Source organism: Pipistrellus kuhlii, unplaced genomic scaffold, assembly GCF_014108245.1.
Source record: "Pipistrellus kuhlii isolate mPipKuh1 unplaced genomic scaffold, mPipKuh1.p scaffold_m20_p_9, whole genome shotgun sequence".
Lineage (NCBI taxonomy): Eukaryota > Metazoa > Chordata > Mammalia > Chiroptera > Vespertilionidae > Pipistrellus > Pipistrellus kuhlii.
This window is the reverse complement of record NW_023425595.1, coordinates 49,378,026-49,401,483: the sequence shown is the minus strand read 5'-3', so window position 1 is coordinate 49,401,483 and position 23,458 is coordinate 49,378,026. Positions and strand designations below refer to the sequence as shown.

The following is a 23,458-nucleotide window of genomic DNA, read 5'->3' as shown; positions in this document are numbered from 1 at the left end:
GGGAGGGAGGGAAGGAGGGAGGGAGGGACTTTAAGTAGCATGTATTATTTAACACAATATATCCAAAATACTATCATTTCAAATGTATTGAGTTATTTTCCGTTTTTTATACTAAATCTTAGAAATCTAGTCTGCATTTGCACTCATGGCACATCCCTTAACCACGCTCATTATATTTCAAGTGCTTAGTGAATGAATGTGCTTTCTGGCTACCCATGGGACTGTGCAGATCTGGCATTTCAGAACACCACTATATGAAGCATCCCTCCCTTCAAGGAATATATCCTTATGAGTATTTCCAATCGCAAAGTAAACATCTACACACCCTCACTGGTTAGAACAATACAAAAATGTAAAAAGTGCAAGTCCTCCCTTCTTAGTCCCACCCTGACAATCAAATGAACGTGACGAAAAGCACTGGAGACAGTTATGCAGATTCCACTCCACAGTGAAGATGACCTTCGGGAAGCACAAGCGAAAGGAAAATAAGGGTCCTTTGGCACAGGCCACGGGAGAAACAGTCCAATCATTTCCTATACCAGTGAGTTTCAAGAAATGATGAAGGGCAGCAGCTTGGGTTTAGGAAAACATCCGGGGCCCATTTATTTGACATTGAAATAACAAATGGAATACCGGAGATGAAGGAAACAGGTAACCTTTGCTGTGCCACGCAGTTTCCAAAGGGCACTCCTTCCTCCCCACTTTCTCTACCACCAAGTCAAGTCCTTAAGGGTCCCTCCTCCATGGGCCGAGTTCAGGCTCGGGTGCTCAGCTAACTGAAGGAGGCCCTGGCCACTGCTAAGTGTCTGAAGCCTGCGCCCGACTGGCAACCTGCCGGACCATAAAACACAAACATTACCTGTCAGGAAGCAGAGCTCGGGTATCAGGTGAACCATCCGAGCCTCAACGTCATTTCTCTTGCTTTTCAACAAACTAACCAGCATTGGCTGATGTAGGTCAGATAAAGTAATATCATATTGCTATAGGATGCAAGATTAATGAGAGAAAAGTTAATAGGGGAACTGTGAAATGAGCATTTGCTTATAAACAACAAAGTAATTGCAAAATGGACAGATAAGCATATATTTCAATGATGGGGGGGAAAAATCGCATGGTTACCTAGTCATTTCTACTTCCTTCTTCTCGGGTTCTATCTTTTATATCAGAGGGCCAGTCTTTAATGATCTTTCACTAGATGCCAGGTGCACGGATTTGTGCATCAGTGGTGTCCCTCAGCCTGGCCTGCGCCCTCTCACAATCTGGGACCCCTCAGGGGATGTCGGAGAGCCAGTTTTCAGCTCAATCCCCACAAGCCAGGCAGAGGAACCCCACCTGTGCACGAATCTGTGCATTAGGCCTCTAGTATGCATATAAGATCTTTAGTTAATCTCTGCCTGCCCTCCCACCTCCCCCTTCCTCCTTTCCCTCTGAGATTCATCAGTCTGTTCCATGTTCCCATGCCTGTGGTTTCTGCTCCTGCATTGACATCTGTCCCTGGTGGTCATTTTGCATCATAGCTACAAAAAAAAAAAAAAAAAATATATATATATATATATATATATATATATATATATATAGTCGATTTTTTATAGAGAGGAAGAGAGAGGGATAAAGAGTTAGAAACACTGATCAGCTGCCTCCTGCACACACCACCACCCCCCCACTGGGGATGTGCCCACAACCAAGGTACATGCCCTTGACCGGAATCGAACCTGGGACCTTTCAGCCTCAGGCCAATGCTCTACCCTACTGAGCCAAACCGGTTTTGGCTTAGGCTTTTATATATACAGATAGGACAACATTATTCTGTCTTGTTTTTAATCATTTCTATACTCTCTTCTGGGTTTCACCCACAGTCAGAAGAGCCTCCAACTGGCTCCATACATAGTGCCTGACCCTCTTGTAGCTGCCTCAAGGACAGCATCTCCACTACTGATGACTAAGGCGGGCTGCCCATGTATAACTAATGAGCTCCAAGATCTCCCATTCATTTTGAAAATATCTATACACAAGTTGGAGTCAAGAGTTATTTTAAGTCAACCTCAGCTTTTCAAAAAAATGAGCTTAGCTTCCAGGATTGTCAGATGTTATAGAGAAGCAGCTGTGTAATCTGGCAAATGTGAATCTGACGCCCAACCCTTCTACTAAATTGGACAATGATACTGGAGAAGTTACCTACCTTTCCTCACCTCTGAAATGAGAACAGCAGCCCATGGAACCATTAGCATTATGTCTGATTTTTTAATGAGCTCCTACCTCACCCCCTTGCTTCTCCCATTTCAGTATTTTCAGAATTTCAGTATTTTCACCTTCCAAAAGTTCATTTCTCTTCCAAAGGCAAAGATTCCAATTAACATTCATTTCCAGCAGAATTTGCTCAGAACTAATGACTGAACAACTGGAATTATGAATTACAAAATGCCTGGGCACTGTGTGATACTGACATCAATACTCATAATTAAGTAAGAAAATGAGCGTGTCTCCACTTCAATAAGGACTTTTAGTCATTAAAATAAAATTAAAAAGTTTAGAAAATTGCAATTTAAAGTGTTATAGCTACAAAGCTTGGAGAGTCTTTGTAGAAGGGAGAGTGTTTATACATGACTTCATTAATTCAGTACACGTCCTGGGCCCACCATGTTCCGGGACCTGCGGTGGATAAGTTACCTATAAAGCAAGGTGGATGAGAAGCACAAATACTGATATGCGAGGTATTTATATTTCTCCTCATTTAACCTTAACAAGCCTATGAGACATATTATCATTATCCCCTTCATAGATGAAGAAAGATTATGAGACATTAACTTTCCCAAGGCCCCATAACTGGACATTAGCATGGCCAGGATGTATCCCTTAGGACTTGGGAACCTCTGCTTGTTGCACCATTTAGTACTGGGGCCTGGGGAGGGGAATGGGAGTAGGGGGAGAAACGGTGAGACAATTTATGGCTTTTAAACCAGAAAAGGCTTCAGGAAGGACGCAGAGTCCAGAGGGCACCTTGAAGAAAATGTGGGGGGTGTAAGGACTCCTGGGTAACAACCTGAACAAAGCTGGGACCTGATCCAGAAAGAGAGTGTTCTGCATGTGTGCATGTTGTTCTGTTTTCTTTCTTTTTCGGTTTGTTTTGTTTACCTTCTCATTGTGGGGGAGGAGGGAGGATTATTCTATTTACATGGAGCATAGCCAGAATTCTCCCCACTATGCTAGGTCACAAGATGAACTTTACCCTCTTCCTTGCCCCAATTTTCTTCGCCTATGAAAATATCTTTATGAGAAAATAAGAGAGAGAAACATAAAAGTCAATTATCAACATGCCCTTCACCTTCAATTATCATAATTTAGTGTTCCTTTCCTAGACAGGGAGGAGGAGGACATTCTAGAAAAAAGGCACAACGTGTTTCTTTTCCTCCCTAATTACAAGATAAATGTAGTGAACAAAACTCACTTCAAAGAATGTGAGCTGACTTTCACAATGCCTCCCTCTTCCGCATGTCACAGGTCCCGACATACATCTGCTCGAGGAAGAACCAACGTAACCACACAGAAAAGAAACCCACATGTTGCCCACACTTTGTGTTCAACACACACACACTCTGGAGCACATTTTTTGCACAAGATCCCGTGTGAGGCTCAAGGCATCAGGGGTTGGCCAGGCGCCGGCCCTGTTCTGGAAGGAAGAGTGTTCCGGAAGCAGCGGGATATGTGGTACAAGAGCTCCGGGGATGCCGAAACCGGTTTGGCTCAGTGGATAAGAGCGTCAGCCTGCGGACTGAAAGGTCCCGAGTTCGATCCCGGTCAAGGGCATGTACCTGGGTTGTGGGCACATCCCCAGTAGGGGTGTGCAAGAGGCAGCTGATTGATGATTCTCTCTCATCGATGTTTCTAACTCTGTATCCCTCTCCTTTCCTCTGTAAAAAATCAATAAAATATATTTTTTTTTAAAAAAAGAAGAGCTCCGAGGACAGCCGGCTCTTCTCTGACTGTGGCAGGAAGCAGAGCCAGAAAGGACCTCACAAAAGAGACGACGATGACCCTGAAGCTAGGATTTCACCTGCTGACGACGGAGAAAGGTAGGGGGTGGCTTTAAGCAGATTTCTTTCCTGAACCTGAGCAAAAGCCGAGGAGCAGTTAGTGGCAGCAAGAGGACTGGGCGACAGCAGCCTGGGATTCGCGGTGGGAATGCTTCGGGACATGAGGCTGACGCGAAGCTGGGACAAACTGGGTGACGCTAGAGATGAGAAGGGGAGGCTGGGGAAAGGGGGCAGGGTCTCCACTCTTTACCCAGTGCTCCCAATGGGCAGGCACAATGTGCTAAATGCTCTGTGTGCCCCATTCTCTCGCTCAGTGTTCACAGCACACCATGACAGTAGGCAGATGACCCCCCTTACAGACGACACTTCACATTCAGTGACTTGCCCGAGGTTACACAGCATTGCCAGGGCCACCTTATTCCAGGGCTAAGCTCTTCCCCACAGCTCTGGACGGTGTTTCAGAAAGCTCTCTGGTGGCAGTGAGGATGACGGGTCCGTGAGGGTGGGAATCCAGAATTCCCCGGGTGGGATGGGAACCCGTGAGAGGTCCCGCACTGAGGCGCGAACAGGGCTGGGGAGGGCTCGGGCTCCAGGGAGAGTTCAAGGATAAAGGAGGCAGTGCAGTACTCATCTTGGTGACAAGAAGAGGAGGTGAGGGTGAAGCAGAACAGGGAAGCCAATGATTTCCCTTGGACGCAGAAATCCCAGGAGGAGGGAAATAAGAAGAACAATGAATTCAGCACGAGTTATGTTAGTTTGAGATGCCTGCAGGATACTCATGCAAATATGGTCTGAAAATAGATGAGTATGTAATTGAAAAATGAGGGCAAGGCAAAAATAGTATATTTGAGAGGTCTCAAAATGTACGAGGGGACAATGGAGGATAATAATAGCATTTAAGGTGGGGGGCAGGGGGTGTAGAACAGTCAAAAGAGGCTGAGAAAAACCATCTGAACCCTCGTGGAGAACCACCTGGGATATGCCCCAGAGTCAAGGCGGGCAGGCCAGCCAGGTGGGTGTGGCCACTAGTGTCACATGCCACCAAAGGATGATTAGGATGATAAAACAGTAAGCAAATTTGGCTTTTAAAGAGCTATTTCTGAGGCAGAATAGGTAGAGGCTAGGGACACTCCTTCACAAGTGGAATAAGGGAAACTGAGACAAAATAATTAATCAAGGCGAACAATCTGAGCAATTTACAGCTCAAACTGATCACAAGGTTTCATCTGCCCTCACCAGGGACACTCAGGATCAAATGGTTTACACAGGTCAGGCCATCCCCGGGCAGACGGGCCTTGGTCCCAGTCCCTCTTTGATGACATTATTTGAAAATAGAACTAATCAGAAAATAACCCTGATGCCTCCTCCATAAGCTCATTTTGATGAATCAACACACTGAAGGACATGCCTGGAAAGCTAATGAATATTCTGTTGAGAGATCTCCCCACAGTGGGATATGTGGTACAAGAGCTCTGAGGTTATAAGTCCCCACCCCCTCACCCCCGGCCCAAACCTCCCCTAGGATTCCCACTGGCAAAAAAAAAAAAAAAAAAAAAAAAAAGATAGAAAAACCATAAGACAAAGGAGCCACATCGAGTTCTCCCTAGAGCCTGCCCATGCCTTGTATTTCTGCTCTCTTTCTCCTAAACTCTAGGGTCTACACAAGACTTCCAACCTGGGGAGCAGTGGGCAGAACTCAAGTCCTGAGGTTGCTGAACCAGGTCCCGCCTGACCCCTCGGTCTAAGACCTGGTGCCGTTCTCACCGTCGCCAAAAGCAGCCCACCTGGGCTCAGTTCTTTCCTATAATATTTCAAAGAAGCCAAAGCAGCTCCATCTCTTGTTGATTCTCCCATCCTAAGCCCTTCCTTCATTCCACTGTCCCCAGCTGTAATAAATGTCCTCTCAAAATCATCTGGACGCGTGCTGTGAAATCTTTCCTGCATGGTGTCAGGAACCCACACTCTACAGGAAGGCCCAAGGCAAACCCCCCAAGGCCTGGTCCCAGACCCCAGCCTGCAGAGGCTTCCGAAAGGAAGAACTGAAGAGGTGCTTGGAGCTAATGCGGGTGACTTTCTAAAGAAATTAGCTAAGGAGGAAAAGGACACCAATTTTCTTGGAGGTGCGGAAACGTTAAGGAAAAAATTTTGCTTTGTGTTTTTTTGTTTGTTTATTTGTTTGTTTGTTTGTTTGTTTGTTTTTGTTTTAAAAAATGGGAGATTTTTCCAGATTCTCTGGAATACAATTGTTCATTAAAGAGAAGGAGCCTCTGATGAGAACTGGAGGTGGAGGTGGGGGCAGGGGTGATTGCAATCCTTGTGAATCAAGCTTCCAGAGGCAGCAGGAGGTTCCATCAGTAAATGCTTGAGTATCTATTGATAGATACTCAAGAGCTCAGAGCAAGGCACTGTGCTCGCCATGGGTATCCAGAAATACAGAGCTCAAAGTCCAGAAGGGGAGCCCGAACATTCACACCCTACCCATAATGACCTGCTGCAGCTAAGTGCAGAGAGGAGGCCGTGGGGAAAGCTTCCGGGGGCTCCCCTGACACCTGACAGCTGAGCTGAGTATTGAAGAGTTGGCTGGCTGTGAAGTGGTGTCCAGGAAGAGGAAGCAAGGTGTGTGAAAATGCACAGGGAAGCCACCACAGACCATATGAAGGGAACGGAAGCAGTAAGGGAAGAAGCTCAAGAGGCAGGGAAGGTTATATTATAAAAGGTCTTGGGAGTTCTGCCCAGGAGCCCTTAAGGCAATGGGGAGCCATAAAAATATTTTAAGCGGGGAAGTGACATTATCAGATATGCTTTTAAGAGCAATTACTCAGCCTACAGGAAGAAGGACAATAGGAGACAGGATGAGGATCTGGGCCAAGCCAAGGGTGACAGGGATGGAGGAGAAGAGACAAGTCAGAGAATCATACTGGAGGCAGACTCAGCCTTACGATCTAAGGAACTTGTTGGACTTGGAATGACAAAGGGAGATTCTCTGAGCTACGAGGAAGGGAGATGAGGATGAAGGGAACAGAGTCCCACCTGCTTGTAGTAATCCACATAGGTGATCTCCGAGCCGTCCCGCTTCTGGAAGGAGTGCGTGGGCTTCACCGACCAGTCAATGTCATCCACGCGATAGGTCCGGTTATTGTATCTGGTAAATGCAAGAAATCTTAACACTTGTTTCAAGTCATAAAAGATAAGCAGCAGTTTCACTACATTTTCACTTCAAAGCGTTAGATTCCAGAATTTCAGAAATATGACAGTAACACAAAAACAGTCACTTTAAAACAAGTGATCATCTCTTATCTGCAAAGAGTAGTAATTAATTCTTCATTCTACAGGGGGCGGACCTCTGTGCTACAACAAAGCTGGCAGAAAACCTGTTAGACCTCAAACTGTTTTTCTCACTGATAGACAATCTGACTTCCGGTAAATCATTTATAAATGTTGGAAGGCCAACCATTATTCAAAACTTCCCCATCAGCTTCCAGTGCCACACATATTTATTTTTGAGCCCCTAGATAACTTTTCTAATTTTTTAAAATTGGTTTTAGAGAGAAAGGAAGGGAGAAGGAGAGAGATAGAAACATCCATGAGAAAGAAACATTGATGGGCTGCCTCCTGCATGCCCCCTACTGGGGATAGAGCCTGCAACCAGGCACGTCCCGTGACCTGGAATCAAACCTGCAAACTCTTTGGTGCATGGGACAACGCTCAACCAACTGAACCATACTAGCCGGGCCCCAGATAGATTTTCTGATTAAACAAACTAATAAACCACCAAAACATACACACACACACACACACGAAGAGGGATGATCAACCGCTGGATTCTCGTATGCTGCTCTATCTTACATCCAGGGCTGGCCCTCAGCAAACATGCAAAGCAGGTCAGCTAAGATCACTCTAAGCTTTTGTCCCCTTCAGGCTGTGTGGCTGGAGTATCTTCTCCTCACCTTGCCAGGTAACTTTAAATCGGTGAGACAAATCAATCAGGAAGCTCAAGCTAGGAGAAGAAGGAGGCCTTCTCACCCCAGGCAGTGTGGAATCTAACCAGCCCCACCTCCGTGCTCTATAAACCAGAAAAAACGACTTTCCGGAGGACTTCTGAGCCAGGCTAAAGCAAGGCCAGCAGGCCCTCACAGGAAGTGCTATGGATGAGCAACAATATGCGGAGAACTTTTTGGTACTCAGGAAGCTACCTCATCTGCCCCGGTGTGATTCAGTGCAAGGTGTACGGAAGGCAAATTATGTACAGGCAAACCTGAAGGCTTGAGAGGTGTCAGCCTTAAAGACCTCATACTCTTCTGGAGAAGAGGACATGGGCCTAATGTTCTATCTTACACTGTCATTAAATGAAATAAATGACAATGAAGAGGTGGCTATAAGCAACATGCTATAGGAGCAGCACTGAGTAATTCCAACTGGTGGACAGGTGTTGGCCTCAGAAAAGCAGTGACTTCAAGTGGGCTTTGTGGAATTACATTCAAAGGGCAGCATTTGCCTGGCTGGCGTGGCTCCGTGGTTGAGCGTCGTGGCTCAATCCCCAGTCAGGACACATGCCCAGATTTCGGGCTCGGTGCCCAGTGTGGGCATGCAAGAGGCACTGAGCAACGATTCTCTCTCACCAGTGATGTTTCTATCTCTTCCTCTCCCTTTCTCTCTGAAATCAATTAACATATATTTAAAACAAAAAAAAAATAAATACGAGGCAGAATTAGGGGTGGGGAATCCAGGTGGAGTGTAGCAAGAGATAATTCAGGCCCATGTCAGATTGCGGACAGTCCAGAATGCCACTCAAGAAAGTCTGAACTCTAGACAACTGAAAATTGTCAGGTCTTCTAAACAAATGGTGAATTGATCAGATCTGTGGTCAGGCTGATATCCGTGAGACAGGCCAGCAAGCCAGGGCAAGTGGAATAGGGAAACTGAGAGAGATAAATGGCCAAGCAATTTACAGCCATGTAGTGAATCTCAAAATCCTATTTTCCCTAACCAAGGACACTTAAGAGTAAATGGTTTACACGTTCCTTCCCAACTAAAGGGCAAATAGCTTAAATCACCCTACTCAGGGAGACAGATAACAGAAATCCAAGTAGTGCCATCTGTGACAATCTCACCCAAGGACAGATGAAGTTAAGAGAATAAATCTCAGTTGGGTGCATCAGCATAAAGCTGGTGAATATTCTACTGGGATCCTCCCCAAGACTTCCCTTAAATTCCCAGCCTTTAAAACCCCTCACAAATGGCCCCGGGGGCACTCTCCCTCCAGGGAGCATCCCCAAGCCTTTCCCTTCCTTCCCCTCTTTTTCCCTCTCAGACGTTCATCTCCTAAATTCTAAGGGATCCAATGAGCCTTGCAACGAGGGGAGCAGCTAGTCCCGAGCTAACCCTTGAACCTGTCTCCAAGATCCCCTTTTCTCTGACTTCTCATTTGAGCTAAAGCCGCCCTGCCTAGGCTCATTTCCCCACCTGTTCTCTCTCCTCTTGCTTCTTCCATCCCAAGCCCACCCTTGTCTCACTGAGCTCAGCTTTAATAAATGCACTATCAAAAACCACCTGGGCTTGTTGTGTTGGGAAATCCTTCCTGCACAAGGCAAGAACCCACATACGATAGGCCAGCCAGGTCCCTGTCTGGTAGCACCTGGTAACACCTGTTCCCAAATAGCACCAGTAATTCGTTCTCTGGGGAAAAGGTCATTTAAAAGCAGGCTTTCACCTTGTAAGGACAATGAGCCCAACCAGCTGTTTTTCGCACATCTGGGTGAAGCTGGACATGCCAGTCTGATAGCAGAGAGCAGTCATGAATTCCAGGACAGTCTCGTTCCGCAGGACTTTATAACTCACATTAGCACTGAACAGGAGCTTGTTTTCAAAGTATGACACAGAAATGGCGAACCCCGGCCAAAGGGACAACCTTAAAAAAAAAAAAAAAGTAATATAAAAAAGAAAAAAATCATTTTAAAATGGTGGTTTGACATTCCAACTAGGTTTTTATGAAACATTTTTTTCTTGAATCTAATTTCTTCCATTTTCTGACTAAGAACTTGAGGTATTTCCAGCTGGAGTGTCTTTAAACATGTATTTAAGGTAAAATATAAAATATATTCCTGTACAGCAGGGCTTCTCAATCTTGACATTAGTGGTGCTGTGGACTGGGTAAGTTTTTGTTAGGGGCCGCTCTGCGCATTGCGGGATGTTTAGCACATCCTGGTCTCTGCCCACTAGGTGTCCCCTGCATCCTCAGCTGCAATAACCAAAATGTCTATAGACATTGTTACATGTCCCCCGGGGGACTGACCTGCCCCTGGCTGAGAACCACAGCGTGAAAACACCTGTGCTCTGAAGAGCACAGTGACTCAGCGGTGAAAACAGGGAGAGACCTAACAACCAAGGTCAGGGAATGACGGACGTGATACCGTGTGCAGACATACAAAAGGAACTGTAGCCAAGGCTACAGCTCCTTCCCACACATATGAACATTATAGACTGAAGTCAAATATTTAAAAAAAAAAATGACAAAACGGCATAAAAGCGTAAACAAATATTTTTTTAAAAAATCATTTCAGTTTATATTTTGTGTACTTCAGCCACTGGGGTACTAAGCCACTTTCACCCACTCTAGCCCAGTACACACTGAACCTGCGAGAATTTCTAACCCAGGTGGGAAGATAAGCGCTGGGGATGAGCAGCAGGTCTTCTCTAGACCATGCTGCCACTCGGAATTAGCATAAGGAAAGACGCAACTTCTCCCCCAACTCCCCAGCTTGCAGACACCCTGCCTGCATTTTCAATCTTTATGCACTTCCGCTTTATTTACATATCTGTCCTGGGCGGCTGGCTGCCTAGGCTGTCAGCTTGGCCACATAACTTGGAGAGCACAACACCCAGTTCTAGACACAGCTGAGCACTTTCTCTGCAGTGTCTACTCCCCAGGTTGGAGGGGACATTCTGCGGGTGTGCCTAATGGTTCTACCTTCCACTGGGATAGTTTAGTTGACTTGTTTGTCTGACCTCTGCTTACCCGATGATTTCATGGCAACCTCCCGGCCACGCTAACTTCCTGACAGCGAGAAAACAGAACACTAACCACGTGGCAAAGCATAACACAGCTTATTCCCCTTTCATTATTACTTGTCACACACAGGGCACTCAGTTTCTGAATTCTTTCTAGGAGGTGTGATCGTGATCTAGCACACTAATATCGGTGGCTTTCACATGGCCACGCCTCCATTCTATAAAAAACTTGAAATGTAAAAAAACCCATTGCTTTTCATACCATGGAGTCTCTCCTAGAAGGCATAACAGTATAATATTGCATTGTAAATTATGGTGCTCACATTATAACCATTTCAGAGTAACAGAGGCGATAAATAAACCTACTTGTGCTGGGGAATTTCCACTGGCTCCGAAGGCTTATAGAAGTTCCGTCCAATTTGGTACATGGACAATTTTTTTAAGATCCTGCAAGTACATATATAATTTTTTTTTTACTCTTTGTAAACATCAGTAGATAATAGTGTACTTCTAAGTTGGTACCCTTCCTGACCATAATGGTAAAAATAGGTAGAAAGTAAAGATCTCCCATAGCCCTGGGAAGTTCAGATGCTAAAGTACATATGAGTGCCTATATAAGAACAATAACTTCGTATTTGAGAATGACATACAAATTATTATCTGTCTTAACTGCAATGGTAAGTATGAGGCCACTGAAAGCGTTTCAATGGTGGTTCTAACCTTCTGGTGAGCATGGATGGGGTGAGGCAGGCCATATCTGAAGGCTCTTCGGGCCTCCCCCCACTTGAGATGAGAAGGCTGTTCCTAAGAAGGCTGTTCAAGCTGCCCAGGGGCTGCCAAATAACACTGGGCCTCTTCAGCAACTAAGCCTGGCCCCCCTGGGGTCTGCCACATCACTGCTCTGAGGCTGTCCAGTTCATACGGGAAACGTAAGGGCTGGAAGTCAGAAAACAGAGGCTCCAACTGCGTGATTCTGGTTGTAGATGTCATTGAGCCTCAGCCTTCTCATCTGCGAAATGAGGGTTTTCACAGTACCTGCTTCAGGGCACTTGAGTGAGGATCAAGTAACATCAACTACAAGCAAAAGAGCTTTCTAACTTCAAAATGGCACCTGAACAATTTACCATAACTAAGATTTGGAAACAGCCTAGGTGCCCGTCAGCAGATGAATGGATCAGAAAACTATGGGACATCTACACAATGGAATACTATGCTGCCATAAAAAGAAGGAATTCTTACCATTTGCAGAGACCTGGATGGAACTGGAAAGCATTATGCTAAGCGAAATAAGCCAGTGAAAGAAAAATACCACATGATCTCACTCACTTGTGGATAATAAAGAACGTTATAAACTGATGAACAAAAAGATAGATACATAGGCAGTAAAGCATCAAACAGACTGTCAAATTACAGCAGAAAGGTTAGGGAGAGGTGGGGGAGATAAGAGATCAACCGAAGGACTTGTATGCATGCATATAAGCATAACTAATGGACGAAAAACACTGGGGGGTGAGGGCAGGTAAGGAATGGGGGACGGGCAATGGTAAGATATGTACACATATCATACCTTAATTAAAAAACGGGAAAAAATAAGCTAGTGCATTAGTGTAAAAAAAATGTCAGCTGACTTAACATAGTCCCTTCTCAGGAGGATACATGCAAGACTGGCTTCTAAAGGGCGTTACAGGGCACTGAACTGAGGCCCCGGTAACATCTAAAGATGAGAAGCCCGACAAGAATGAGAAAAGAATGTGTCCATGCAGGTGCCCTACTCAGCAAAACCCCAAACTGCCACAGCCATCCTGTCTAGAGTTCAGTGTTGAGCAAAGAGCTCGAATCTTCGGCTAACAGGCCACCTGGCTGTCCACACCAGCACCATGAGAAATAGTGGTTTGCCTGCTGTGTGTACCCGCGTGCCACCTGGCAAGCTTGCTAAAATCGCGCATTTTCAGATCCCACTCACGAAATTCTGCTCCCTGGGTTCATGAGGGGCAGGGACTCTGCGCTTCACCCCCACTCAACCCCCAAACGACTCTGCAGTCAATGATCCGCATCAGTTTGAAGAACTCAGCAGCATAGCGACCGCCTTCCTTCTGCCCGAATGACAGCAGAGCGCAGATGGCAATGGCCTTTTGCACTAAAATAATCAACCAGGAGAAAAACAATCCTTCAGTATTAACCCAGACATACACAACTTTCAAGAGGAGGCGGGAGAGGGTCCAGAAAAGGAAGAAAAGGGAAAGGCACCTTCGCTGCTACCAGGGGACATCTCAACCCTGGAGTTCTGTCTCCACTCAGGCACCACTGGACAAGAGTTAGTAATGCCAGTTCGCTAGCGACATGAATACATGAAGGCACATGGAAAATCGCTCTAAGGATGGCGTTGGGGCTGGCATATTGCCTACAAATGGTTGATAACGTTAATACCCAGGCCCTGTGCGAAAGGCATCATCAGCCTGAAAGAAACTCCCATTTAAGACATTTACTTTTTGAAGATGATGTTGAAGACCTGGATGCACACGGGGGAGCTTGCCGGCAGCTCCCCAGTCAGCGTGATAGTCAGCTTTACCGTCTCGCCTCTTCGAGTCTCACTTGACAATTCTGTGACCTGGGAAAAGAAGAACTTAACATGCACTCACAGAGGACCCCCACGTGTGCAATGCTGCTGTGATGGACCTGCCACAACTTAACACAGGTTAGCAGAAACACGGCCCCAGGGCTTACCTTGTGAGTAATAATGTCGTCAACACGTTATGTCTGAAGGGGTTACTGTCTCTGTATCTTGCTAATTCTAGAAACGCTACACATCTCACTACTCGGTAACTTCTTAATGGAGAATCAAAACCAGACTCACACCGAGGCCGGTTTAGCTGAGTGGATAGAGCATCGGCCTGCAGACTGAAGGGTCCCAGGTTCGATTCCGGTCAAGGACATGTACTTTGGTTACGGGCACATCCCCAGTAGGAGGTGTGCAGGAGGCAGCTGATCGATGTTTCTGACTCTCTATCTCTCTCCCTTCCTCTCTGTAAAAAATCAATAAAATATATATATTTTTAAAAAGCCGAAACCGGTTTGGCTCAGTGATAGAGCATCGGTCTGCGGACTGAAAGGTCCCGGGTTCGATTCCAGTCAGGGGCATGTACGTTGGTTGCGGGCACATCCCCGGAAGTGGGTGTGCAAGAGGCAGCTGGTTGATGTTTCTCTCTCATCAACGTTTCTAGCTCTCTATCTCTCTCCCTTCCTCTCTGTAAAAAATCAATAAAATATATTTTTAAAAAAACAGACTCGGGGTTCAAAGATTCTATCCACAGTGAATTCCAGGTCAGTGGCTCTTGACTTTTTTGGGGTCCGGGTGGGGGCGGGGGAATGATTAGGTCACAAATTAAGAGTCTGAAAAAAATCAAAGACATCCTCCCAAGGAAGTGCCACACATGTATGTACCACAGTGGTGTACATAATGTACCCATTTTCAGGGAGTTCATGGATTTCAGAGTACCTCATGAAATAAACGACAGTTTTAGAATCAGAGATTGATGTAACGTTATTAGGATACAAGAGCACAACTGTGCAGGAGCAAAAGAAGATAGTAAATTTAAAGCCTGGAAGCCATAGGCCAAATGGTGTATCTTAAAGCCTTGTCTATTTGGGGAAAGGTTTTAAGAGGATGCCTATTTCAGCTGGCCAGTGTGGCTCAGTTGGTGGAGTGTCATCCATGCACTAGGAGGTCACCAGGTGCTATTCCTGGTCAGGGCACATGCCCGGGCTTCAGCCTGGATCCCCAGTAGGAGATGTGAAGGAGGCAACTGATCAATGATTCTCTCTCATCATTGATGTTTCTCTCTCTCTCTCTCCCCCTTCTTCTCTCTGAAATCAATAAAAATATATTTTTAAAAAGATGCCTATTTCACCCTAGCCGGTTTGGCTCAGCCGATAGAGCGTCGGCCTGTGGACCAAAGAGTCCTGGGTTCAGTTCCAGTCAAGGGCAGGAACCTTGGTTGCAGATTCCTCCCCAGCCCAGACACTGGTCAGAGCACATGTTGGAGGCAACCAATCCATGTGTTTCTCTCACATCAATATTACTCTCTGAATTTCCCTCTCTCTTCCACTTTCCCTAAAAAAAAACCAATGGGAAAAATATCCTCAGGTGAGGATTAACGAAAAAACAACAACAAAAAGGCCTATTTCAAGGAAAAATCACCTTTTAAAAAAAAGTAGTTGAAAAAGTGGTGTTTGTGTTACAGCTCTTATTTTCAAAATGCCAGACCACCAACTTTCTAATTAGGAAATAAATTAATGATGAGATCTCAATTAGGAAGTCTTTTTGCTCTCGGCCATGGGAATAAGAAAGAAGAAAGGAGTGAAAAACTCAATCCAACTGTCAGGAAAATCAGCTGACATCATAAATATACTGTAGATGGATGACCTTTAACATATGCACATGTGTGTTAGTATATACTACAAAGTAACCATACTGTACCTTTTCTTCTAGCTTTTCTGAGAGGAAAAGGATGGCACCATCGAATGCCTTTGCTTTGCTGGAAAGTTCCTTCTGACTATAAAGCAAGGCAATTCTCATGCTTCTAGATTCCAAATCTGGCATGTATGTCACATGATACTGGTACAGCTTCCAGTCCTGGGGCAAATCTAAGCTAAAAAGATTGGTGACCAGTTTCACGGGTATTCCACTGGAACCTGAGGAAAAACGAATAAAAAACATTTTATAACAAAATAAAACAAAAAAATATATCACCATGTTAATATTAATCACATCATTTAAAAATATATTTGCATATGCATAGTTGTTTCTGTAAAGCCAAGATTCTTGCTCGGTGACACAAGACAAGCTAATCAACCTGTAGCCTGAGAGCATTTATAGAGTCCTATAAACATATGTTTGGGTATTAAAAAGGGGTTCTGTGTAAAAAAAAAAAGTCCCATGCCCTAACCAGTTTGGCTCAGTGGATAAAGTGTCTCCCAGGTTTGATTCCAGTCAAGGGCATGTACCTCGGTTGCGCGCACATCCCCAGTAGGAGGTGTGCAGGAGGCAGCTGATCAATGTTTCTCTCTCATAGATGTTTCTGACTCTCTCTCTCTCTCCTTTCCTCGCTGTAAAAAAAATCAATAAATTATATATATATTTTTAAAGTCTCATAAGAACATGTGAGCAAACCTGACATTCCTGTCTCTGGGAGAAAAGAAGCATCTGAATTCAGCTACCCTAGAACTCCTTCCAAAGCCCTGATTCTGTGCAGTTCCTCTCAGGCAGACTGACATTTTAGGATGCTGCTCTGAAATTATGCTGCTCTCAAATGGTGAAGACTCTCTCCAGTTCCTATCACAAATACAACTTCCAGCCTCTTGGAAATCCACATAATCAAGTTAACTAGACTTCTGGGAGTTCTGAAACAGTTCCATCAGTGGCTAGCTGCTCTGCCAATCTCAGAGAAGGCCCTCAGAGATGGAGGGGAGGAAGCATTGAATCAAACAGGCACTGTTTGTTTTTCTCATGGCGGAAGTGGAAACATGAGCCCCCACCCGTGGTAAGAAAGAAAAAGTAGCATGTGTGTCTCAATATTTCCTCAGCTTCTGCCTGGGGCATACATCTGTTAGGAGCAAGGGATTATTGTGTTATTTTAATTAAACAAAAGCTTTCTTTTGTTCTTCCAGATCCTGAGGAAATGACAACATATTTTTGCTGCTCACTAATGGACAAAGAGACGTCATCCTAGAATGTTAAAGCTAGGCAAGATGGTTCGAGATCAACTACACCACTATTTGCAAACTAATCGTGACCCGTTAGTGCTGCAGTTATAAAAGCGCGTCGGGCAAACCACCACGTCTCCTGAAAAGACTAGAACAGAACAGAAGCTGATCAGAGTGCCTCTCACACAGTTAGGGCAAGCACTGGTTCATGAAACCTTGTTTCAATTATATGTGTGGACTGCTGGATAACAATATATACATATCTTAGTTGCATGGTTTTAAAAAGTCTAAAAAAGGCCCTGTCTGGTTTGACTCAGTGGATAGAGAGTCGGCCTGCAGACTAAAGGGTCCTGGGTTCAATTCTGGTTATGGGGACATGCCTGGGTCTCAGGCTCGATCGCCAATAGGGAGTGTGCAGTAGGCAGCCAACCATTGATTCTCTCTCATTGTTGATGTTTCTATCTCTCCCTCTCTCTCCCTCCTCTCTGAAATCAATAAAAATATATTTTTAAAAAAGGCTGATCTGCATGAAGGAGTCTTAACTTTTGGGAAGGAGTCACAAAGCCTTTGGAGAATCCAATGAAAACAACAAACCTATTGCTCTGAAAATGCATATGCCCACAATTCCGGGTGCAATTTCTGGGTTAAGAATTCCAGAAATAGCCAAAGCCGGTTTGGCTCAGTGGTAGAGCGTCGGTCTGTGGACTGAAAGGTCCCAGGTTCGATTCCAGTCAAATGTTGGCACATCCCCAGTAGGGGGTGTGCAAGAGGCAGCTGGTCGATGTTTCTCTCTCATCGACATTTCTAGCTCTCTATCTCTCTCCCTTCCTCTCTCTGTAAAAAATCAATAAAAATATATTTTTAAAAAAAAAGAATTCCAGAAATAGGCAACACTTTTCTTTTTCATCTCAAGTCCAGGAATGGTATTATTCCCGCATAGGAAAAAGGCTGGGAAAGAGACAAAACATCTTTTTAACTCCTATCCTAGTTGTATGGAGAAAATCTTTTCCACATGTGAAATGTCACTTTGGGGAAAATATTACTATTTCTATTAATAAAAAAGAGAATAGAGACTAAAACAACTGGTATCTAGATAATACCTTGACTATAGCAGATGTTCAATAAATATCTTTTAAGTTAACATATAAACTTATTTACTTTAGATCGAAAAATTAAAATTCCTTAAACAAGATTTGTTTAAAAAAAATAAGTCACATGAAGACTGGGTACCCACCTGTTTTGCTGTCTCTCACGTGGGCGAATTTCTCTCTGGTACAGACCCCTAAATCCATGACATCCGGAAAGGTTTTCCCTCCTCTTTTCATGAGAGCACATTCAGCATAACCAGAAGACACAACATCTTTACCAAAACATGAAAAGAACGCCATAAAAACTCATACTTTTTTAAGCAATATTGTTTACAGCTGCTCTATAAAAAAATGCATCTACAACTAAAAGTCAGATTTTTGTGACTTTTAATAAAACTGGCCCACATTGCCAAAAACCATCATGACTATACATTAAGTCTTCAGCATACAAATTAAAAATCAGGGATACATGGCATGTTTTGTTATAAATAACAGACCCTGAGTGAGTCCTACCTCATAATATTTTGGTTTGCTCCGATTCCCCTCGTGGCTAAGCCCTATTCTCCAATGTTCCACTCCACACCCACGTATGCTCTCCCTCCTTCAGTGCTGGTGTAACACCCAAAGACAGGACTGTCACACCAACTTTTGCACAGATTGGGGCGGAAGCTCTTATCATTCCCAATCACAAGAAGAGAAATGCCCAGAACACTGCCATCAGTTTCTATGCTAGATCATTTCCTGGAGAATGCAAGCCAACATTTCATTCCCCTTGGGGGCATATTCCTCACAATCAGGTTCTAGAAAAAATAAAATTAAAATCCAATGACTATTTTGTGTTAAAATGAGTACAAAGAGGTGTTGATTTTTATATACTACTTGGACTTTCTGAAGATAGCATGAAAACATAAGAATAAAGACTAATATCACAAAGTGATTCACAGTGTGACAAATCTCTGACCTGACCACCATCCTTTGATAGAACAACTAGATGCAATACCCCAAATAGCACCATCACCTGCTCCAAAGGGTGGTCCATTCCTTTCTTAGTGGAGTCTGAGTCTACCCGGAAAAATATAAAAATTTATCTAATTTTAAGAGATTATCCCCACAAGATAATTCATAATATTCACTGATCATGGTTTCAAAAGATATTGGGTGGTTTTTAAAAATTCAATCTACTGCCCACACCGGTTTGGCTCAGTGGTAGAGCGTCGGCCTGCGGACTGAAAGGTCCCGGGTTCAATTCCCATCAAGGGCATGTACCTTGGTTGCCGGCACACTCCCAGTGGGGGGTGTGCAGGAGGAACTGGTGGATGTTTCTCTCTCATCAATGTTTTCTAACTCTCTATCCCTCTACCTAACTCTCCGTAAAAAAAAAAAAAAAAAAAAAAAAAAAAAAAATTCAATCTACCTTTGACTATCAGTTGCCAGGTGCGAGGGGGAGAGGGGTTGGGGAATTCATGAGTACAAAGTTTCAGTTTTGCAAGATGGATGGATGGTTGCCACTAGACCATACAATTAAAAATGGTCAATTCTCCTCACTCATTTGTGGATGATAAAGAACATTATAAATTGATGAACCAAGAGACAGATATAGAGACAGTAAAGCAACAGGCAGACTGTCAAATTACAGTGGGGAGGGGAGGAAGACCTGGGGGAGATAATAGATCAACCGAAGGACTTGTGTACATGCATATAAGTACAACCAATGGACATAAAACTCTGGGGAGGGAGGGTATGTATGAGAGGGAGGGAGGGGGGCAAAAAAAATCAATAAAATATATTTTTTTTTTAAAAGGAAATTTTAACTCTACTCTTATTGCAGATTGATTAAGAAGATAAAAACAATTACATTTAAAAAGGACATTGGATGGAAAGAATAAAAAAAACTATAACTGATTTTAAGGGTAATATTATATTTTGCTTTGCCATTTAAAAAATAAATAAATAAATAAAAATGGTCAATTCTGCCAAAACCAGTTTAGCTCAGTGGATGGAGCATCTGCCTGCGGACTGAAAGGTCCCAGGTTTGATTCTGGTCAAGGGCACGTACTTTGGTTGCAAGCACATCTCCAGTAAGGGGGTGTGCAGGAGGCAGCTGATTGATGATTCTCTCTCATCGATGTTTCTAACTCTCTATCCCTCTCCCTTCCTCTCCGTGAAAAAATCAATAAAATATATATTTTTTAAAATGGTCAATTCTGAATTACGCATATTTTACCACCATTTAGACAAATGAATAAAAATGCAATCTGCCCTCAAAAGATGAAGGGTTTCCATCCCTGGGTAGCCACAGGAATGTGCAGCAGGCATGCAGAGGAAGCCCTGAGGAGAAGTTGGGGTAGGTTGGAATGGCGGCGGCAGCAGGTCTTCTGTGGGTCCAGATCACAAAGGGCACTTGAGCAGGGCTGGAGAACCCGGCAGAGAACGAGAGAGCCAGGCACCGCATGGACGGAATGGCCGGTGATCCTAAGCGTCTAGAAGAATCTAAGTGCTTAGAGTGTACATGGTTATTAGCAACTAACCACTTAACTTCATGACCACAGCAGGGGAGATGGCTGATAGATTTCAGCAGTGGTTATGAGCTGAATTGTGTATCCCCAAGTCCTAACCCCTAATATTTCCGAATGTAACTGTATTTGGAGACAGGGTCTTTTAAGAGGCAAGTAAGTTAAAATGAGCTCATTAGGAAGGACCCTAATCCAGTTTGACTGGTGTCCTTATAAGAAGGGATTAGGACACAGACAAGGGCAGAGGGAAGGCGATGTGAAAACACAGGGAGAAGACGGCCCAGCCATCTAAGCCAAGGAAGGAGGCCTCAAAAGAAAGCAACCCTGCAAAAACCTGGATTTTGGACTTCCAGCCTCCACAATTATGAGATGGTACTTTCTATTGTTTAACCCACCCAGTTTGTGGTACTTTGTCATGGAAACCTGGAGTGTGCCAACTCACACAGTGTGATAGCAGCTACCCAGAACAGCATATTGACAAGTATCCTGAGGCCAAATCTGAGTTTTCAGGGAAGAGAGCCACCGTTGAATGGTGACCTCTTCCTCGGGTGGGGAAGGAAGAAGAGCAGTGGCAGCAGGCACTCCAGGTTTCCACTATCCTTGCAAAGTGACATGTACATGTCCTAAATAATTTTTTAAATATTTTGTTAAAAGTTATTCAGTGGACAGACAGAATCTGAAAACCAGCATCCTGATGTCTGTGGGTATCCAACTGCCAAGCACTGTCCGCAAACTCAGTGGCAAACGCTGTTTGGGACTCCCAAAGAAGCACAACACACACAGGGGATCCTTCAAGCAAAGGTGAGTGGGATGCTCACGAAGAGAGCCTGCTGCTGTGAGGCCCCGTAGACCCCCTCCTCTTCCTGTCACATGGAACAGCACTGAATGGAACAGAATGCTGCACTTACGTTGCTGTGAAATCCTACTTGTGTCCTCGAAGCCACTGCTGGACGATGCTTCGTTGTCCCTAAGATCAGCAGATTCGGGCTAACATGGGCCAAAAAAAGAAAAATGTTTGGTCATATTTAAAATATTAATTCATAATCAAGAAGTTATTACAAAAATAAGAATGCTATATGTCCTAAGTCATTAGTCAGCATGAGCTAATGTCAACAGGTAAAATGCTCAAGAGATGATTCTAGAAATTGCCCCTTCTAGAAGAAAGGATAAGGACAAGCTATCGTACTCCCCGTTCATCAACGTTTAGTGCCAACTGTGACCCAGATACAGCCGCTGGACGCTGGAGGTGCAAAGAGGCAGAGAAGAGTCCCGAGGCAGGGAGCTCATCAGGGGGCAGGTGGTACCAATGAGCACCACCTCACGCTCCCATGGCGCACAGACACTGGCCTCCAGGGTGAACATGCTTGTAGCAAGAAAATAAATTGAGCTGAAACCGGTTTGGCTCAGTGGATAGAGCGTCGGCCTGCGGACTGAAGGGTCCCAGGTTTGATTCCAGTCAAGGGTTTTTGGTTGTGGGCACATCCCCTGTGGGGGGTGTGCAGGAGGCAACTGATCGATGTTTCTACATTTCTAGCTCTCTATCCCTCTCCCTTCCTCTCTGTAAAAAATCAATAAAATATATTTTTTTTAAAAGAAAATTAAGCCAGAGCATCTTGGTCACCAGCTCAGGTGATGACTGTCCTGAATAAACGTTTCCAAATTAGTTCATAAAATAGGTGAAGGGAACCATTAACAGTTTCTCTTTTTAAAAATACTCTTTTTTTCACAGTAACAGCTTCTCTTTGCTCGAGAATAAATATATCTCGGCCTGCTAAAACATGTAAGAAGTCAAGAGGAGACCTTTTTGCGAGAGTAAAGGCATAATGACCAGACTACTCGCTTGAATCCATTTGAGGACAATCTAAGAGATTGCTCCAAATACGCAGAGGATGCAGTAACATCACTCAGAAGTTGCTGATTTACTGGTCAGTTCACTCCAGTTGCCTAAGTTTAGCAAGGAGCCCTACCCACAGAGGCTGCTCAAGAAACAGTAGTTAAGTCAAAACCGCATCTGGGCATGAGATTTTTATATGTGAATTAACAAGAGGAATCATACTAGATTGCATACCACCTAATGAAGGCACTACTGAAGGCACAGCCATTTTTACCAAAAGACTTACTCCCAAACCAAGGAATTAAAATTCAGAAAATAGACAAGGACGCCACGCTTGCCTCCAATCTTTAGTCCTCAACTCTGGCCAAAACATCTACGTTCATATCTTCCTGAGACAAGACCCCAAAGGAAAAAAATTGAGAAGCCCTGGAAAGACTCAAAGTTGAGAGAGAAGATAACCCACTACTTGCTAGGAGGGAAGAAGGCCGCGCCCATGCAGGAGGCAGGTCAGAGAGAGCTAGACAGGCAGATAAGCCCTGTACTCACTGACGGGGAGGCCTGCAGATACCCCACTTCCGAGGCACTGGGGCTGCGGGTAAAGCCTCGCGCCCTAACGCGGGCACGGCCAGCCATGTTCCAAGACAGCAGCGCTTCAATTAAGGTATTTTCCCCCGGGCATCCACCGGGCAGGGCTGCGACCAGGCGGAGGAGGTGGAGAGTCTCATGCGTGGGTGGGGGGACCGCGCACAAAAGGCGGGGTTCAGGCACAGGGGGGTGGAGCAGTGGGGGTGAGGATGGGGGTGGGGTGGGGAGCACACAGTGGGGAGGCAGCTCAGGGGGTGAGCGAGAAAAGCACACAGCGGAGGGCTGTAGCACAGGGGAGGTAAGAGGGGAGGGCTTGGGCAGGGGCCCAGACTTTTTTTTTTTTTTTAATCATTCCCCCCACAATCTGGCATTATCCAATTCTCTAGTTTTTGCCCATCTTGTGTGTTGAAGGTTGCATCACACTGTAACATTTTTCAGTTTGTATTTTCTGCTTGCACCTTTGCCTCTATGAGCTAGCTGTGGAGTTTTCCATTCTGTCGATTGGATTGTTCACATACATTGATGTTTTTAAAATCGGGCTTTTCATGTTTTCCTTTGTGATTTGGGGAACATTTTATCTGTTTCCTTTTCTTTCTCTCTCTTTTGTATTCAATTTCTCTTTAACAGCATTTAAAAAAATTTTTTTTTTCATGAAAGTCTTGTGTATTATTTAATTTCTGGCAATTTTATCGTTTT

At 44.5% G+C, this 23,458-nt stretch overlaps 1 protein-coding gene across 1 annotated transcript in view; it reads right to left on the bottom strand.

Annotated features, from left to right (window-relative positions):
* Positions 1-22,810, bottom strand: part of PIWIL4 (piwi like RNA-mediated gene silencing 4) — a 43,410-nt gene extending 20,600 nt beyond the window's left edge. The window contains exons 1-9 of the mRNA XM_036428658.2: positions 22,724-22,810; positions 21,252-21,330; positions 17,977-18,102; positions 15,517-15,731; positions 13,526-13,647; positions 11,406-11,486; positions 9,742-9,939; positions 7,062-7,173; positions 860-980 (exon numbers count right to left, since the gene is read on the bottom strand). Of these exons, the coding sequence (XP_036284551.2) occupies positions 860-980; positions 7,062-7,173; positions 9,742-9,939; positions 11,406-11,486; positions 13,526-13,647; positions 15,517-15,731; positions 17,977-18,102; positions 21,252-21,330; positions 22,724-22,810 (1,141 nt within the window). The remainder of the gene's footprint in view (positions 1-859; positions 981-7,061; positions 7,174-9,741; positions 9,940-11,405; positions 11,487-13,525; positions 13,648-15,516; positions 15,732-17,976; positions 18,103-21,251; positions 21,331-22,723) is intronic.
* Between the last annotated feature and the right edge of the window lie 648 nt (positions 22,811-23,458).